This window comes from Daktulosphaira vitifoliae, unplaced genomic scaffold, assembly GCF_025091365.1.
Source record: "Daktulosphaira vitifoliae isolate Bord-2020 unplaced genomic scaffold, ASM2509136v1 Scaffold_1, whole genome shotgun sequence".
Classification (NCBI taxonomy): Eukaryota; Metazoa; Arthropoda; class Insecta; order Hemiptera; family Phylloxeridae; genus Daktulosphaira; species Daktulosphaira vitifoliae.
In genome coordinates, this window is record NW_026099572.1 from 54,127,490 (window position 1) to 54,149,117 (window position 21,628).

General features: G+C 25.8%; 2 protein-coding genes across 3 annotated transcripts in view; both read left to right on the plus strand.

Annotated features, from left to right (window-relative positions):
- LOC126894911 (uncharacterized) overlaps nt 1-21,628 on the plus strand; it is a 54,078-nt gene that overhangs the window by 12,049 nt on the left and 20,401 nt on the right. The gene's annotated exons all lie outside the window — the stretch shown is intronic.
- LOC126894919 (uncharacterized) lies at nt 5,369-21,214 on the plus strand. Of its 2 annotated transcripts, none has more exons than XM_050666276.1 (7): nt 5,369-5,438; nt 10,858-10,911; nt 17,271-17,418; nt 17,980-18,161; nt 20,596-20,713; nt 20,779-20,814; nt 20,887-21,214. In XM_050666276.1, exons 2-7 carry the CDS (start codon nt 10,879-10,881, stop codon nt 21,168-21,170), a joined length of 801 nt encoding a protein of 266 aa, XP_050522233.1. In that variant the 5' UTR covers nt 5,369-5,438; nt 10,858-10,878; the 3' UTR covers nt 21,171-21,214. The 2 variants fall into 2 exon arrangements, with proteins under 2 accessions (XP_050522233.1, XP_050522232.1); XM_050666275.1 differs by lacking the exon at nt 5,369-5,438 and adding an exon at nt 7,354-7,423.

The following is a 21,628-nucleotide window of genomic DNA, read 5'->3' on the forward strand; positions in this document are numbered from 1 at the left end:
GGGGGTCGCGGCACAGTTGTGACGTGGTATAGTTGGATCAAGTTTAATGATATCTGACAGTGATTAAAATCACTATCAAAAATAAACGCTTCGATGCAAATCTTTAGATAGTGTTTAATTTTAAAAAAATTGGTGTTTTATTCCAAAAGCTTGAAGGTCATATTATTGTCACATTACAATAATATAATAATAATACAATAATAATACGAATAGTCAACAAACTCACACCAAACAGTGTGAGTTTGTTGACTATTTCTCTTAAATGTTTATCTAAATTTTTGTTCGAAAAGGATCAAGTCCTTGTAAGAATATAATGTATAATGAAACAAGTTAAAATGTACTATTTCTATGGATAGAAGTGGTGAATATTTGAAATGAAAAAATAATATACTAGTAAATACTAATAAGATAGCATTGTTGAGTACATGAACAGGGTATTTTAGTGTTATCCCATATAAATAGTAGTGACGATTATATTACGACAGAAGCGTTTTTTTTATAGTGATTTTAATCACTGTCAGATATCAATATACATGATCCAACTATGCCACATCATCACTGTGGCCCGACTCCCCTGTGCTGGGTTTTTTTTTCAATTATTGAGGGTAATGTCTTCGACTAGATACGAATTGTGATCTTTTAACGTATGGTTATGAAAAATCGGTCCAGTGAGAGCTGAAAAATAGTAATGACAGACACAAAAAAAATAAATAAATAAACACATCATAGTAAAATTAATACCTTCTCAGATTCGCATCGAAGCAAAAAAAAAAAAATGATCATAACTTCCGCCAAAAATTTTTATATATTCTTCATGTAAACATTTTTGTTTTAGGGATTTATACTTCTCATCACCCCTTCATTACACTTCAGCATATTTTTGAAAATCATCATTCGACCTTTAAGTTAATAGAGCTTTTATCCCGTGCCCTATATTATAACTGGTTGATATTGATTACTTAAACAAATGTTTTTATTTTATTCATTATTCATGTATATTTACACTGAAAAAACATATACGTTTGACAATATTTTTATTGTTAAATCAATCATTTTTTATCACCGGAACAAAATATTTGTTTACTTGATAAATTTTTTAATGTACTATCCAAAATTTTTGTTTAATCAACAAAAAAATTAATTCCACTGAATATTAACAATACATTTGTTGATTGTACTAATGTTTTTTTCTGTGTATCATAAGCTTGTAAAATTTACTATATTTTCGTTAATTGTTTGAACGCTGTTGAATCGTTCAAATTTATCAAAAATTTGAAGTTGTTCTCACTTACGTTTTATTTGGAAAAAATAAATGACATTTTCGTACCGTTCAATAAATATGAACGTGAGCTCATGAATAGATTAGAAAAGATTTATTTAAATGTTTAACCAAGATTTTTAGAAAAATATTAAGTTGTTTTGATCGCAAATCTATTACGATGACAATCAAAAGGTAAGTTATATTGTATAATATTTTATAAAATAGGAATCATTTAATTAAATTTTATGAAATAATGACTATTTTAATTACTCTATTAACTACTGGTCCGGTTCGGTTGTCATACGAGTAAAAAAAATGATAATAGTAATATTCACCGACCGATAAACTTTTAGATGTTATGTTCCATCTGTGTACGAGCACGGAAAAACCGCAGGCTTACAATTAAAAATTATAATTAAAGTAAGATTTCACTTTCACTCATTTTTGTAATAATTGACCTGTTTCTTTACTTTTTGAACATCTATATAATAATTTTATTAATTTATTTATTGAACCAATTTACAACAACTACTATTTATTATTCACTATATTTAATTACTCTATTATAGTTATTATATTTAATTACCCGTAGTCAAAATAGGGTTTTTACTTACTTATTGGTATGTAAAGACTTTGGTGAAAAGGCGATTTTAAGATAATTCATTAATAATTGATTAATTCGATGGGAACGGTTGTAAGAATAATAAACATTTGCACTAGGGTGTCCCTTATTTTTAAAATTTTAGAAATTCTTCAGGCTCACCCCCTAAATTTGTGTGTATACATATAAAAAGTGCCTACAAAAAATTTCAGGTCAATCAGATAAGTTTAACTCATGCCGACTTGGGGTTGAAAATTGGCCAAAAAGAGTAGTTTTTTAGTTTTTAGCAATCAACTCGTAAATTAGTGTTATCACAAAAAAAATTATAGAAACTAAATTGTAAATTTAATTGTTTTGTATAAATTAAATTCTAACAGTTTTTCTTATAAATCTATTNTTACAAAAAATTTCAGGTCAATCAGATAAGTTTAACTCATGCTGACTTGGGGTTGAAAATTGGCCAAAAAGAGTAGTTTTTTAGTTTTTAGCAATTAACTCGTAAATTAGTGTTATCACAAAAAAAATTATAGAAACTAAATTGTAAATTTAATTTTTTTGTATAAATTAAATTCTAACAGTTTTTCTTTTAAATCTATTAGTTTTACAGAAAAAATGTCAAAATACGTAATATTTCGTAAAATTGTCGAAATTGGCATATTTACTAATACTTCATCATATCTGACGAACCATATGTAATACGACCTAATATTTCATACAAAATTTGTTTAAAATTAAATTTTGCAAAATAAAGGTAATAAGTAAAAATTTAATTGAACCAATAGTTTTATTGCTATAGCTGAGATAGCTAGATCATATTACGGTTTTTACTAAATATATGAGTTTTATTGTTAGATTCCGTTAGTTATCATCTGGTATGTGATAATTAAGGTATACTCTACGCAAAGAATACCTTATTTATCAAACGATAGAATTATATGTATTTAATTAAAATTGTTTATTTAATTGTAAATTGATGTATTTTATTGGTTTAACGCATTAGTATACTTATTTTTCAATATTGTATAAATTAAAAAAATTGCTACATAAATTATAAAATGTTAAATTCAAAATAATTCCCAAATTATAACAAAAATATAAATAATAATTAGGTTTTAATGATTCTTTTTTGCAATTAGGATATAATTATCTATGCTCTTGGACATAGCGTAAAAGTAACTCAGCTTTTTACTGTTAAACTATCATGAAAATCTTCCATTATGCTCTCTCAGTCGAATCATGTAGTACTTTAAGTAAGCATACAATTTTTTTTCCGTGTAAATAAAAATCATCAATATTGATATGGAATCGTTAAAAAAATCACATACTGCTCTTCGACAAATAAGAAGCTACAGTTTTTTAAAAAAAAAAAATCAATTACTCATGAAAAGATAGATATCAACAATTTTTGTATTAAATTTTTTAAAATTAATTTAGCAATATATTGTTTCGCTCATCCAACGTGTTTAGTGCATAGCTCCAGAAGGGTGTATATTTATTCTTTTATCGGAGTCACTATTTAAAAAAATTACAGATAACTCTAGCAATCATTTATTATTGTTTCTAAAATATCTGATTCGCAACATTTCCCGAGATAACTGGAAAATATCATTTCGAACATTTTCTAGTGCAATGCAACATTCGACGTCATCCATTCCATAGGTCGTATTAGAAACATCAATTTTATTCCAATTTTTTAAAAGTTTTTAAACATGAGNTCAATTACTCATAAAAAGATAGATATCAACAATTTTTGTATTAAATTTTTTAAAATTAATTTAGCAATATATTGTTTCGCTCATCCAACGAGTTTAGTGCATAGCTCCAGAAGGGTGTATATTTATTCTTTTATCGGAGTCACTATTTAAAAAAATTACAGATAACTCTAGCAATCATTTATTATTGTTTCTAAAATATCTGATTCGCAACATTTCCCGAGATNCTCTAAAATATCTGATTTGCAACATTTCCCGAGATAACTGGAAAATATCATTTCGAAAATTTTCTAGTGCAAAGCAACATTCGACGTCATCCATTCCATAGGTCGTATTAGAAACATCAATTTTATTCCAATTTTTTAAAAGTTTTTAAACATGAGAATATCATGATTTTATCTGAAGTAGTTTTGTTTCAAAAACACCGCGTAAATCAGTTCATAGATGTGATGGCGTTGGTAAAAACCATAAATCTTTCTCTAATTTTTACTCTAGTATTTTTTTAGAACAAAAAAAGACACCAACCTTTTAAACGTCCTATATTAAATGCGGTATTATCACATCATAGAGATTAGGCTATATTTAATAAACCCCAATCGTCTAACGCACAATAAACAGTATTATCTTGTTCATATACCGTCGACTTTATCGACTAATGAGTTCTAAGACTCGTATGGTGTTGAGGTAAAAGCAATCACATTGAACTGTAGTTCTAAAGCAAGGATCATGAACTTTATAAATTTGATAGTAATTATAAGTCACTTTTAGATTAAATGAAGGTAATTAACAAAGTAAACGTATGAGTATATTTTTGAAAATAGTAAGATATTATGACCCAATTACCGGTAATAGATAACATTTATGTTTATGATATAATATTTGAAAAAAAAACATTTAAAAAATATGTGTTAAAAGAAAAATTATTTTAAAACTTGTTAGGTGTTGCTTTGAAATAACGTAGACGACACAATTTAGATTTTTTGGCTCGTGGTGTTTATTTAAAATTGATTGTGAGTAGTTCCGGTGTACAAGAAAAATACAACAAATAAAATATAAGTACAGATTTCGTACAAACGCTGTCTGCTGTTTGTGGTCCAGACGATATATTCGGTTGAAAGGTACGTCGGATGGACCGATACGGTTCTTTGGGGTGTCACGGAGGTGACTGACTTACGCATAATTGCGATGGGTATTGACACTAGGCATTTGTTGAACCTAACACCACGGCGATAACGCCTGTGTGAAATGCTGTCGTGCTTTTCTTCTTACTTCTTTATAAAAATATTTATAACTATCTTAATACAGGTCTCAAAGATGTTATCGCCAGTCATTTTGTTAATTGCATTAATATGGAAATTTAATCTATTCCAATATTTATAATAATTTTTTTAGAAGAAAGATTCATTGGTCATTAAAATTGATCATGTGAGAACTGAGAATTTTTATGGACAGGCATATAAAAAACACATACTATCACTAGACCATACCATCTTTGTTTATTGTTTAAGCTAAAATGTAAAATCGTTGTACAAAAAATAAAATTTTAATCGTACCGCCTGTTTCTTGATTTATTATTTTTTTAAATGCTATACACAGTAAAAATAATATTATACATTTTTTGTTGTTGGATATACTAATGAAGTCATAATAGTAACGTCTAAAAAAAGTTGTTTAAAAGGAAAATTATTTTAAAACTCTATTATTGGTTATTACTTATGGAAGTTTGTTTATTAGATTTTTTAAAATAAATTTCACTTGATAAAAATAATATATAAAACGTTGAACAATAACGAATTTATTTTACTTGTTAAACTAAATATATAAAATTACTTTTCTCAACTTAAATAATTGGTCAATCATTCAGGTAACTACGTTATAAAAATTTGTTATATAAAGATAGGAATAGATATAATACACAACTCTTATAACTTTAATACAATATATATTTCAATGTACATTTTTTAAATAATTTATGCATTCTTAGACTACTTTAAAATAATATTTTTAATTATTATTGTTTTTAATAATAAAAAATATGTATATTTATTTCATTTTTATATTCATTAAAAATTTTAAAACGGTCAATTTTTACTATTTTTCTTGTAAAAAATTTTAATGAGCCGATAACAATGTTAATATAAATACTTACTGAGTTAAATATTTTAGTATGTTGAATGGTTATGAATTATTTTGCTCTATAGGAAAGATTGACGAGCACATAATTTTAATTATATACTGTAAATTGCATTTTGCTTGAATAGAGTTAATTTTTTTTATGTCGAGCTAAAATTATATTTAGTAACTTATAATTAAATTTTTAATTATCAATTTTGTTTAAAAAATCTTATGCATGGTATTACCCAAAATTATAATAATACCACCTATCACTTGAAAATTAATGCGCTTTACTTTAAAAATTATTCTAACTTATGTAGAATTCTTATTTTTTTGATGAAGTATTGAAAAATTGTCCTTTTTAATTTTAAATGAAAAATTTTATAAGAATAATAAATATTTAGCTTTTCTACAGTGGGATTTATTAAGCATATTCACCCTTCGTTTTTTCTTAAATAATGAATTTTTATAAAAATGTATAGATTAAATTTTATTTATTTTTACAAACTATTATTGTAAGTATAAAGTTTATCATAATATAAAATTTATTCCTAAAGATATATTTTAAGGGTAACTTCCGAAAGTAGAATGGTAACCTATTATTCCTTTCACTATTAAATGGAAAACNTCACTTTTAGATTAAATGAAGGTAATTAACAAAGTAAACGTATGAGTATATTTTTGAAAATAGTAAGATATTATGACCCAATTACCGGTAATAGATAACATTTATGTTTATGATATAATATTTGAAAAAAAAACATTTAAAAAATATGTGTTAAAAGAAAAATTATTTTAAAACTTGTTAGGTGTTGCTTTGAAATAACGTAGACGACACAATTTAGATTTTTCGGCTCGTGGTGTTTATTTAAAATTGATTGTGAGTAGTTCCGGTGTACAAGAAAAATACAACAAATAAAATATAAGTATAGATTTCGTACAAACGCTGTCTGCTGTTTGTGGTCCAGACGATATATTCGGTTGAAAGGTACGTCGGATGGACCGATACGGTTCTTTGGGGTGTCACGGAGGTGACTGACTTACGCATAATTGCGATGGGTATTGACACTAGGCATTTGTTGAACCTAACACCACGGCGATAACGCCTGTGTGAAATGCTGTCGTGCTTTTCTTCTTACTTCTTTATAAAAATATTTATAACTATCTTAATACAGGTCTCAAAGATGTTATCGCCAGTCATTTTGTTAATTGCATTAATATGGAAATTTAATCTATTCCAATATTTATAATAATTTTTTTAGAAGAAAGATTCATTGGTCATTAAAATTGATCATGTGAGAACTGAGAATTTTTATGGACAGGCATATAAAAAACACATACTATCACTAGACCATACCATCTTTGTTTATTGTTTAAGCTAAAATGTAAAATCGTTGTACAAAAAATAAAATTTTAATCGTACCGCCTGTTTCTTGATTTATTATTTTTTTAAATGCTATACACAGTAAAAATAATATTATACATTTTTTGTTGTTGGATATACTAATGAAGTCATAATAGTAACGTCTAAAAAAAGTTGTTTAAAAGGAAAATTATTTTAAAACTCTATTATTGGTTATTACTTATGGAAGTTTGTTTATTAGATTTTTTAAAATAAATTTCACTTGATAAAAATAATATATAAAACGTTGAACAATAACGAATTTATTTTACTTGTTAAACTAAATATATAAAATTACTTTTCTCAACTTAAATAATTGGTCAATCATTCAGGTAACTACGTTATAAAAATTTGTTATATAAAGATAGGAATAGATATAATACACAACTCTTATAACTTTAATACAATATATATTTCAATGTACATTTTTTAAATAATTTATGCATTCTTAGACTACTTTAAAATAATATTTTTAATTATTATTGTTTTTAATAATAAAAAATATGTATATTTATTTCATTTTTATATTCATTAAAAATTTTAAAACGGTCAATTTTTACTATTTTTCTTGTAAAAAATTTTAATGAGCCGATAACAATGTTAATATAAATACTTACTGAGTTAAATATTTTAGTATGTTGAATGGTTATGAATTATTTTGCTCTATAGGAAAGATTGACGAGCACATAATTTTAATTATATACTGTAAATTGCATTTTGCTTGAATAGAGTTAATTTTTTTTATGTCGAGCTAAAATTATATTTAGTAACTTATAATTAAATTTTTAATTATCAATTTTGTTTAAAAAATCTTATGCATGGTATTACCCAAAATTATAATAATACCACCTATCACTTGAAAATTAATGCGCTTTACTTTAAAAATTATTCTAACTTATGTAGAATTCTTATTTTTTTGATGAAGTATTGAAAAATTGTTCTTTTTAATTTTAAATGAAAAATTTTATAAGAATAATAAATATTTAGCTTTTCTACAGTGGGATTTATTAAGCATACTCACCCTTCGTTTTTTCTTAAATAATGAATTTTTATAAAAATGTATAGATTAAATTTTATTTATTTTTACAAACTATTATTGTAAGTATAAAGTTTATCATAATATAAAATTTATTCCTAAAGATATATTTTAAGGGTAACTTCCGAAAGTAGAATGGTAACCTATTATTCCTTTCACTATTAAATGGAAAACGGACTAAATAAAATGTTGTCTGGACGATAACCAATTTTTTATAATAGTTTTTGGAGTTATAATTTAAATTATAAGTTAATGGGATGCGCAACGCAAAAGAATTTTTATTTGTGCGTAGTGGTAAAACTAGATTGTAGCTTACTACTAACCTGCTTCTTACCTTTTCTAAATCTTCAAAAACAAACTGGTTATCGATCACTAAAAATTATATTTAGCCCATTCTCCATTATTAATAAATAAATATTAAAACGGTCCCGTTTAACATTTGAAATTTACATTATAAATTTAACCTTAGAAATAATTATTGTTATAATAACATTGATATACAAAGTATTTCGGACATAACTTTTAATGCTATTACTTTTGATACAATTATTATTTTGTTGATGTATATTTTTTTTTTGTGTGTCTGTTATCACTTTTTCTCAGCTCTCGCCGAAACGTTTTTTTTTTAACGATACGTCAAAGATCACAAATCGTATCTAGTCAAGACATTACCCTCAAATATTGAAAAAATTTTCCTCGTTCCCCGTAAATAGGGGAAATCTCCAAAAAAAATTCCAAATTAAAAAATTGCTAATTTACAAAATTTTTTCAATTTTTTTTACTAAAAACTACCAAGTTATGGTTATTCAAAAATGAACAAATCAATAAATCGTCTTTTTTATAGATGCTTGATGTCTTTACCTATCATTTGGTGGTATATTCTTTTTATAAATCTGACCCTTTATTTGCCCACAGAGAGGGATTTAAAATGAAAATTTTTTCACAAATAATTTACTTTTACACATAACTTTTGATAGCGTTCCGGAAAGTCTGACACTTTTATATATATCTTCAATTAAAGCTAATTTAATATACTTTATTATGAAAAAAAATGATTTCGGACTTTATTTTGTCTTCATGGTGAAAACAGACATCAAAGTTAATAAAAAAAATACGATTTTTGTAAAAAAATTCTTTTTTATATTTTTAACTTTATAATGCTATAACTTTTTGAAAAATCTATGGATCAGTACAATTTTTTTATGAGGAGTAGTATTNTTTTTATACTGTTTTATATATACAATTTTATGTATACAATTTTTTATACTGTTTTTTTAAATCGGACCATTTCCCTATATACGAGGGGGGTTCAAATCTAAAAAATGCATGTAGAAAGTAAAACTTTTTCAACTTAAATTTTGAAAGTGTTCCGGAAGGTCTGACACTTTTATATATATCTTAAATTAAAGCTAATGTAGTATACTTCATTATGGTAAAAAAAAATTTTGGACTTTATTTTATCTTCACGGTGAAAATGGCTACCAAAAGCTATTATTATGTGAAAATTCTCGATTTTATTTTTTACATTTTTAACTTTATAATGCTATGACATATTTAAAAGTGTATGGATCAACATTATTTTTTTATAAGAAATAATATTTTTTAATAATCCCTTTTTCATTCNTTTTTTTATAAGAAATACTATTTTCTAATAATCCCTTTTTCATTCGACATACTTTATCTTAATTAGGATATTAATAATGAACTAGCAGATCATGTAGCTTTTGGAATAATCCACCAATTTTTTAAAATTAAACACTATCTAAAGATTTGCATCGAAGCGTTTTTTTTTTATAGTGATTTTAATCACTGTCAGATATCATTATACTTGATCCAACTACACCACGTCACACTATGCCGCGATCCTACTGTGCTGGGTTTTTTTAAAATTAGTATTGCTTCCTTAAACTAATTTTAAAGCATATATTTTATTATTTGTAACTTACAGAAAAATTGGTAAAAATACCATTTTTTCCATAATTTTAATATTAATTTTTTAGTCTTTATCTTACGGAAAATGTGGATGGATTAAAAAAAATTTTAAAACGAATACTTTTTGAGTTACAATTGTCTTAATATATAGAGTGAGTATGGAATGCAGATGAATTATGCAGTGTATACAAACTTTATATATTAATGGTTATAACTCTATGTATATGTGTCCTAAGATTGTTATTGACACATCAAAATTTTCTTTAACAGAGGTCTAATAAATGAATTTTATTAAAATTTGAAAGAAATAAAAAAATCAATATTTTTGAAATAAATTTATTTTATTAGATACTAAGAATAAAAATGTATACTTTAAACGTAGTCTAAGTAGGCATTAATTATTTAAGAAAAGAATTTCTACGAAGTGATAATTGGATCAAAAGTTGTTAAATGTGGTTCACTTTATACAGTGTATATATATAACACATTTAACTTAATATAATGCATTTAATTGCTAATTTCACACACTAAAATGACAATTTTACAAAACATTAAAGCCCTATAAAACAATCACAATTACATTTATTATCAATGTAATTTATGAACAATAGATTTCATATTATAATACTGTAAAATAATTTAAAGCACTAAATAACAGCCCTGCTAATTTAAATAAGTAAAATTCTGTCGTAGTGTTTTAACATTTTTTTTATTCATTATAGTAAACTATATAATTCTAATAAAAAATTAATATTACAAATTATTAAAAATAGAACAATAAAAAAATTGTTTTTCTAGATTTATCATTTTGGAAAAAATATGCATTACGGATTACAAATAATTCTGTGTGTTGTAAGTAAAAAATCGATAAATTATCATACACCGTATTACAATAATACATGTGATTTACTATATGAAAATACAATATTAAAATAAATAAATTGTATGATAATACAATTTTATATTCACGAAAATATATCAAAAAGTTGAATGGTTTTGTGCAAAAATAAGATAACACCATTTATTAAAAATTTTTCAGAAAGCCGAAAAACTAGAATTTTTTATCATACCTGTAAATTTAAGTATCTCTATAGTTTTAAAACTATTTATATTTACTAGAGAGCGCTTTTAATAAAGACCTAGTGAACCAGTTGTCACAAAAACCGACGTGTACATCATATCACGTGACAGCTGATCTCTAACGTCTGTAATCAACTACTCGGTCGTCCACCAGTACAGCAAATCGACGGTGTTCGTGTCCATTGGCTGCCGTTTATCAAAGTTTACATGTTGTGCGCCTTTCGTATACACAACAAGCACCTATGATTGTGTGTCCTATTAATAGGCTATAGTACGCCATATTTTATTGTTTGTTTGTAGTGCCCTTGTGTTTAAAACTCCTGTGCTTTTGCACGTCTTCAGTGATTGGGCTCTGATCACCACTGAAAAAATATACCGCCTTAGTCGCTTTTCCACCGTCTGATTTCGTTTTCCATTACGAACCGGTACGAACACGGACTCGTGATGCCCAGACGCGCGACACCATTTCCACAAAACCCCATACAGTGAGCTCATTACTATCAACAACCAAATTTATTCTGCTGAGTTTTGTATTATTTTTTAATATTATTTATCATTTTGTTTTAATTGAGTTTGACTATTTTATTTTATAACGCTTTGCCGGCCAAATGTATTTGAGGGCCTCCTACAACCCCTTAAATATATGATACTCATCGAAGAACCTTTAAGATATATGGTTATTTGTTATTTAATTATTGTCTACGGGTCATTTATTGGATTTGCGGTTAATTAATATCCTGTGATACCTCTTAACAGTTTCTCTAATGGTCGTAAACAGGCATATAACAAAACGACAATCTAACGGTCCTACAGTTGCTACTACACGCAAAACAAATTATTATAACTTTTTGGAAAATAATTTTTTTCATATTGAAACCTAAAGAATTTCCTTTCATTTGCTAAAAAATTTTCGAAAATCATACCCTTTACCCAATACCTTTAAAATTTAACTTTTCCGACGTAAGTTTTGAAAATATTATGGAAGTACACCGAACTTCAATCATATATTGAAATAAAGCTTATATTATGTACTAAAAGTTTAAAAAAAAGAATTGTCCCGATCACCTATTGCAAATGGGTGACGTATTTAAAAAACATACGATTTTTGTGTTAAAATTTTCAATTTCATATTTTATTTTTTTACTTTAAATTGTTATAATTTAAAGTAAAAAAACATGGATCAATACATTTTTTCTTTCATAAATACTTTATGTTTAGTTTTTTCATTCGACATACTTTTTTTTAAATCGAACTATGATCGTTTATACAAGGGAGTTAAAAACTTTAAAAATACTAGTAAAAAGTAGATTTTTTTAAACTTAACTCTTGAAAATGTCTCGTGAATACTCTGAGCTATAAATGTATGTCGCTTATGTTTAAAAAAATATTATCCTGACACTTATTCTTCTATGGGCAAATGGCCGTCGAATTGAACAAAAATGTAATCTTTATGTAAAAAACACCGTTTAACATGTTAATACTTTAATACTTAAAATTGCCGTAACTTTTTGAAAAATGAACGAATCACAATAATTTTTTTTATATTAAAATTTTAAGTATTTACCTTTCATTTGGTTTAATGCTTTAACACTTAAATATTTACACTAAACACTTAAAATTTAACTTTTTCAACAAAAGATTTAAAAATGTTCTGAAAGTATTCTGAGATTCAATCATATTATCAAATAAAGCTTATATTATATATTACTTTTGTAATAAACAAAAAGGGACACAGGAGAAACGAGTGAGTGTAGGTATGTAGTCTTGTAATAAATAAAATGGCTATAATAAGGTGGCGAAGGAATGTTGTTAAATGTGTTTGGGGCTCGGGGTGTGAAAGGGAAGGAATGTATTGAAATGTGACACAGGTGGCCAATAAGGAAATAATAATCGTAGCAGGCGTAGTGTAAAAAGGATGGGTACCAATGGAAAGCAAAAGTGTCTATAGATACCCGGTAGTGACTGCAATAAAATGAAATAGAAAGGGATCTCGGGGTATGTATGCTTGTGTAAAAACGTCTAATGTATGAATAAGATGGAATTACAAAGAAGGGTCACTACCTAGCTCCTGCACAGAAACGCGCACACAAATTCCCGGCGATTCACAAATATCGTGCCTTTTATAAAAATATTTCAGTTTATTCTTAATGACTTATCCTATTCTAATTGTTTATTACTAAAAAATTCTTCAGTAAAGGATCTATTATAGACTTATTATGTAAACAAATGTTCCACTTACCTCTGATTATCCTGATATTCTCTTGAGATGAACGATGTTGTTGATGTAACAATTATCGATGTATACGTTCACGCATTAATGTACGCAATTATATTTATACGGTTTATATTATTATTAACTCGCGTGTAACTACTTTTCTAGTACAATTCTATATTAAATCTACCCAAGGTGAAATCTAAGTTTGTTATAACTCTGTCTTTTTGCAAAAACCTTTTGTATATTTATGTAGTATAGTTCTTAACCTTGTATATGATGTTTTACGTTAATATATTTATTATTTAATAATTTATAAAGCAAATGAATAACTTCTAAGCAACATAACTGTCCTGTGCAACAAAACTATTTCCAAGTGGCCTACGTCTTTTCAGTCGTCCAAATGGTGATCTAGGGTAGATGCGAGCTCAATTTCAGTTCTTTGCACAATAGATTATACTAGTGTCCTACACTCCGATCACCGGCACTGTGGCATAGATCAGACTAGCTGGTCGATAAGTGGAGAGACACTTTTAGTTGTTTAGTATGATGTTAGTTATAAATATATATTAGTAAAATATTAGTTTTTAGTATAATATTTCGACTCTGATTTATTTGTATTTCGTAGCTGGATGTACCAACGCGAGATCTCAAATAATATCTTTGTCTTTATGCAAAGAACCTTATGATATGTGGCCTACTTCTTTTCAATCACCTGTAGGACGACCTAGGTTAGATGCGACTGTACTATAGATTTATGCACGATAAGTTATGTTAGTGTCCTACACTCCGATTGCCCGCACCGTGGCAGAGATCAGACTAGCTAGTCGATAAGTGGAGAGACACTATGAATAAATCTTATGGTTAACTAAAATTCTAATTATGATATTATTGTACTATTACCCTGTCCAGCCAGGTTGTGGCCCTTCAATAAGTAGTAAATACAATTCAATCAAATTAATTACCTTAGAATATCTAATGTATACTACAAAATAATATTAATAATTTATGCGTTGTAAATTATATAAGTGTCCTACACTCCGATTGCCGGCACTGTGGCATAGATCAGACTAGCTGGTCGATAAGTGGAGAGACACTATGAATAAATCTTATGATTAACTAAAATTCTAATTATGATATTATTGTACTATTACCCTGTCCAGCCAGGTTATGGCCCTTCAATAAGTAATAAGTACAATTCAGTCAAATTAATTACCTTAGAATATGCTTATATATATATAGGAATATAAATGTAAATAAAAGAAATAAATAAATACCAATATTTTATATGTATTAGAATATTTATGTCACCAAAAGTATTCGACCGAAAATAAGATGTATAATATTTTTCAGTAATTACGAAAGAGGGTAAAAAATTATGTAGATTTCATATAGAATTGTAACTAAGAATAAGACATAAACTCACGCACATTCGCTTTCTGTATCTTGGTTGAGTATTCCAGAGAGCCGTAGAGATGTATAGATAGAATTGCAAGCCGTCCCAGTATTCGCTAGAGGGATATTCAGAGGAACCACCCGAATTTGGGGGAAAATGGCCTTTTTATAGCCTGCAAAAACTGGTTTAGCGATCTCTGGTGAGATTCTTGAAATATTTTTGCTGTATTTGATTGGTTAATGTGATAGAATCTTTTACGTGGGCATTTTATGGAATGCGTAAGAGGGAGGTTAAATCTTGTGTAAGGGTATTATTTTATTACTCATCTTATCCACGGGGAAACACTGATTTGGTGATGTATTTTATTAAATATAAGTATTAATTATTACATGTATTAAAATGTGATACTACACTTTATAAAGATTTGCTATAGTAATAAGTCCACCAATAAATGTAATATACATAAATCTAATTTACATTAAATATAAATTTAAACTTATTTTGATTATTTTGCTTTCTAAAGTTAAGAAAAAAAGCTACTTTGAATTTATGAGCTAGATAAAATTCACATTTTTAGCTACAATTTTATATGATGCACGATGTCTACGTCTAATATAATATACTCAGGGGTTCAAGTTCAAACCCCACCTGTCTAAACTTAAATAACTTTTTCGTATTTTATTCGTAATTCTTTGTGTAGTGTAAATAAAATATAAAGTCGTTTGGTTTTTATCTCATTTATATTGTATAACTTCAATGAATATCAAAGACACTTTTGTCTCCTGTAGTGAAAAGGAATTTCTTATTCATATTAAAAAATTTTACTATATGGTTATTTTTTGTGTCTGCCATTCATTTTTCTCAGCTCTCACTAGACCAATTTTTTTAAACAATACGTCCAATTTTCACAACTAGTGTCTAGTTAAAGATATTACCCTCCTTACTTTTGGAATAATCTACCAGTTTCTTAAAATTAAACACCATCAACAGATTGCATCGAAGCATTTCATATAACGGTGATTTTAATCATTGTCAGATATCATCTATACTTGTGCCACTATGCCACAACCTAACAGTGCTACCGTTTTTTATATTAATCCAATATACTTTATTATGCTGCCAACTTTAATTTTTTAATGCAATATTTATTCAACTTGTTTAAATAATAGAAAATTATCTAAATAAGAAAATAATTACTTTTGGCTAGTGGATAACAACTTTTGTTATCCAAAATAATAATAATAATAATAATCCAAAAGTTATGAATATTTTTATACTTAATTGGAATAAGAATGAAGCCAAAAAATATTATTTTCATTTTTCGATTAAATAAGTGGTTCGTAATTAAAGAATCATTTTATAAAAATAATTTACATAATTCTTCTTTACTTATAAATAAATTATACATCTCTATGTGTTACTCACAAATTTTTTGTAGAATGTACCCTTAGTAATATTATTCATCGCAGNGACTATCAATCGTTGTGTTACTCACAAATTTTTTGTAGAATGTACCCTTAGTAATATTATTCATCGCAGTTAATTACACTCCAATTTTGTAAAACGGTAATTGTATCAATATAAAATTTCCCATTTAAATAATTGTACGCTTCGGGTGTTTCTTAAATAAACTATGATAACCTGAGTGTATTATATAATTTTTACTGTTATTATTATACCTATAATTTTTACCATTTTTATTAAGAGGGGTAAACAAAACAATCTTGTTGAATTGGGATTTTTTTTTTTACTATTAATAAGTCATGCGAATGACCGGTAGGTTAAGGTAAATCCTCGAGTTTTAACAGAAAAAAAATAAAAAACCTACTAGATTATAAGATNTAATCATGTTGAATTGGGATTTTTTTTTTACTATTAACAAGTCATGCGAATGACCGGTAGGTTAAGGTAAATCCTCGAGTTTTAACAGAAAAAAAATAAAAAACCTACTAGATTATAAGATATAATTCACTTGCTTTATCATCAACTTTAAAAAGCAGTTAACTTTTAACCTAACATTTACGCAAATTATTTCAAATACTCAAAAAAAAAAGCATTGAGAATAATATGTTAAAAAAATTGAAAAAATTCAATGAAGTGGAAAATAATAAAAGATTAAATGGAAATTATTTTGTAATTTTCCACCAGTGTCAAATAAAATAAATAATATAAATCGTCAACATTTTTCATAAAAATAAAATTTTTTAAAAAGGTTCTGGAATCACTGTACCTTTATAAGTGACATCAAATCAAATCATTTAAAAAGAACCTTATGGTAAAAAGAACATTCGTACTTTTTTCTTCTATGAGTTATTAGGCGCTGCGTTAAAAATAACTTTTAATTGGTAAAATTGTCCTATAATTCGCAAATTAAAAATTTTTATTCAATAAGTGGCTACAAACGCATTTAGAGGGTGCTAAGCTTATACTCCAGAAAATAAAACATAAACCAAACTTATTAAACTACATCGAAGATTTTATGATAGTGATGTTAATTGATGTCAGATTTCTTTTTTTTTTTAGGGACTTATATTTTCAACAACAGCAGTATTAATTACTGATATCAACATTGATATTATTAAAGATTTATCATTTAACAATTTACAAGGAGCAAAAAATGAATTTTATAAGTGTGCTGTTAATTTAGACATAAATGCACACATAAAAAAAGGTAAAACAGAAAAATAACTTTTGTATTCTTATATATAAAAAATAATTCAAAAGACATGTAGTCGTGAAAATAGAATCAATATTATTTTATTTATTGTTTAGTTATGATCACGTTTAAAAAATAGAATTTTGAAATTATTATTATAAAATTTAATAGTGCTTACTTTTGAAACTTTACATGGTTTTACATTTGAATTTAATTTTCTTCAAGTTTGTGTGTATAAAAATATTTATACAATGTAGAACGAAAATATCGTCAAACTCAGTCGATTTTATCTGAATGAATTCATGTACAGTAATAAATTATTATTATTTTTTTTAATTTCATCTGCCCATCAAGACATTTTATATACTACCAAATAGTCTTGTACTATGATCTACTAAATTCCACTGCCAAAATAAAAATTGATAAACAAGTCTATTTATTTAGATTTCTTTAAATTTTACACACTTATTTGTACTTTAAAGTTTAAAATATTCTATGTTAAATAACATTTAATTTTTAATGAATTATTCAGATATATAATTAATTTATCAATACTAATTGATTATTATTTTACAGATATATTTAATGAATTTTTAACTACATTGAAGGATGACATAATTTTCCGTGAAATACATCCAAGTGAAACGAGTATAAAAATATTAAAATTTTTAAATTTAAATAAATTCTATAATTCAGAAGAGTTTGAAAATTGTTGTACTATTTTCCACTCAAGTTTGTTCAAAGTTGAAAAACCCATGGTAAAAAATTACAAATCTTTTGTAACAACACAATTTGTTTTTCATATTATTTTAACAATTCAATAAAATCAAGTAACATTATTAAAATTCAATTTCTTTCCAAGTGTTAAGAATGCAAATGATACCTCCATTTTTAAATTCCATCATACATTTTTAAGTGCTATTTAGATCGACAAGATGTTGGTAATGGAAAGTTTATAAAAATTGTTTTTATTTTATTGATAACTTCTTTAACGCTGATTCCGAATATTTTTCTCTGTCGTTAATGTTTTAGCCACAATTTGAGTATTAGCAATTTTTCACATTTTTTATTTAACATTCTTGTTAAATAAAAGAACAATTTTTCTTTAGTTCTTATTTATTAGTTGAAGTTTTTTGAAAATACAAAATAATTTTATTTTAATGTAGATTAACAATCAATAAATTATTGTAGTATTAAAAATAAGCGTAAATGATGTGGGTTGTATATAGGTATATTAACCAAGTTTGGATATTTGGGAATTTGGTAAATTAGTGAGTAACGAGGTTCTATCGGGGTTGTAGAGTCTAAAAACTAATTAATTGATAAGCACCTTTAATAAGACACTATGGCAACGAGTCGATAATCCGACCCACGAGTACCCAGTCGAAGTGTTTATTAATACAGTCAGATTTTATTAGGATTTTACACTCTTTTTAGAAACGGAACGGCAATCGACCTTTGAGACCATTTAATGTGTATATGTATGAAGTGCGAACAATTTACTAAATTTACTAAAGAGAGTATTGATCTATTGCTTTATTGATCTTTACTCAGATTATTAGTTCTAAATAATTGGGTTAATATAAATTTACTTACTTTGTATTTTAATATCAAAATGTTTAATGACGTTTAAAAATGTCCATCGATCTACTCATCGATTTATAGACTTCCGAATTTTCAGGAAGATAAATAAATCAGTTCTATGCGCAGAAATTTAAAAAAGCGTAGCATTGATGTTTACCAATGACAACACGGAGTCGCGGCTAGTTTGAAAAAATAAACTGGACAAAAGAATTTTGAATTCTATATTTAATTCAGGGCTTCAAAAGTGATCTCAATTGCCGTAGGTGAACGGATGGGTGACCATACATGCGCTTCTGTGGTAGCGAAGAGCACCACATTCCCAGTGCAGAAGGCAACAGGAAACCACTGCACTTAAATTTCCCTAGGATATACCAATTCAATTGGTATTGACCAACCTTACGGTTGTAAAAAAAATCGATATTTCGACCGTTTTGTCGTCATCAACCTATTTTTTATTTTCGATTTGATTGTTACAAATTTATTCATTTAATTTCAGTTAATAGTAAAATTCGTATTTTTCAAATACAAACTTAGTACTATCCTAAGTAGGTCAAAACTGAAAATAAAATAACTTTCAAGATTTTACTGTAGTATGTTAGTATGTGTTTTACTTAAAAAAATTTGACATTTAAAAAGCACATAGAGTGCGAAAAAAATTTGTATGATTTTCACGAACAATATTTATAGCATCCTAATGATAATTTATACAAATTTTGAAACCAATCAATAAAGTTTCTTTTTTGATATAAACTTTTAAAATTGAAATTTAATACATTTATAAAAAAGGTAAAGCTGAATTTTTTTCTATAACTTTTTTTTTCACGTTCAATATTATTAATTACGCCAATAGAAAATGTTATGATAAATTAAAAATACTAAAATATTGTTTATTGTTTTGGGTTTTAACGATTTTATGACTTATTACATTTTTCACATTAATAGGAATTATGTCAATTACAAGTAACGCGATAAACAATATTTTGAAAAAAGAAACGTAATTTTACAAATGCTCAATTTGTGACTAAAATATTGATGATAGAAAAATACTAAGGGTAAAAAAATTCATAAACATTTATGACCCAACTTTTGTTTGTTCTATAATTAAACAAAACAAATATTTTTTAAATTATTTAATATCGTTTAATAACTTAATATGTATGAGTAAACAGCAATTTAATTGTACCTCATTTTAACTTTATTTATTTTTAACGTATTGAACTACTTACAAGCTAGAAAAGCGTTAAAATTTATAGTCTAAATAAAGAAAAAAGAGATTTTTACAGAATACTTCCATAAAACTTTTTGCATCCAAACCCACGAAATTCAATAAAATCTATTTAACTTGCTAATAAATCTCTTCTGAACTTAATATAATTAAAAAGCAAGAAAAACAATACAAAAGTGTATTAAAGTGTTAAATTTGTGTAATATAATGTTAAGGATATTTTTTTATATTTAGCTACTATAGAACTTAACAATCATTATTACGCCGAATTTCAATATTAACTGACTTCCCAATCATATCACAGATTTATTAAACTATATTAAAAATATTTACATTACACATATCTTTTAATATCTCTTTTTAATTGCAAAAAACATTTTTAGTTCGAGGAAAGTGACGATATGAATATTGTAATATATTTGCGGTTTGCAAAATCATTCGATACAATGTGTGATTGTCTAGAATACTATAACACTACAGAAAAACTTATCGAAGATGCCAGTAAGTCAACTTTTTACGCTATTTATTCAATATAAATAAATAATTAATATTTTAAACGTGCTTAGGATTACACGATAAACCGGAACCATATTCATGTAGGGGTAAATAAATAAATATAAACTTAATTTTATCAAAACATTATTATTTAATTAATTTAAAATTAAAATTTTCAGAAGAATATTCACAAAAGAAACGTCAACAATATTTACGGGAATATACAATATATTATTTGAATAAAGTCATATCTGGTGATATTACTCCAAATGAAATGGTTATTGAAATAAAAGAGTACTTACATCAATATATTGACACTGATCCTTTCGCAACTTATTGTAGTGCTGTTTATTACACAAGTTTGATTTCTAACGTTGACGATTTAAAGAATTTATTGAAAGATATTGAAATCTTTAAAAAAACAGACGGTTATATCAAACAAGATTTTTTAATATCATGTTGATTTTTTGAATATTTGTGAAAGTATTTTAAGAATTTACTATAAAAACCAATAATTTCAATTCGAATTTATAAAATAAAATTCAATTAATGAAAAATATATGTTTTTATTTCAAAAAATATACAAATTAATTCACTAGGCTGATTGTTAACTATAATAACCACTTGATAATAAACGAGTTTTGAATGAAAATAATATAACAAGTAAAATTCGTAATTTCCGATGGAATCTATTGTCTAATATACAGATTTGAATTAAAAATTTGAAATTTTTATTAGTAGATTAAACTTAAGTTTCTCCATGATTATTAAAAAAAAAAATAACAGAAATTTGATTCTAGTATAAGTCTAACACCTAAAAGAGATTTGTTATTTTAATTTTAATTTTATTTTGTAAGATTTTATTAAATACAGATGATGTCTCAATTACCGTCAATTAAATTTCATTAAAACTAATTTGAA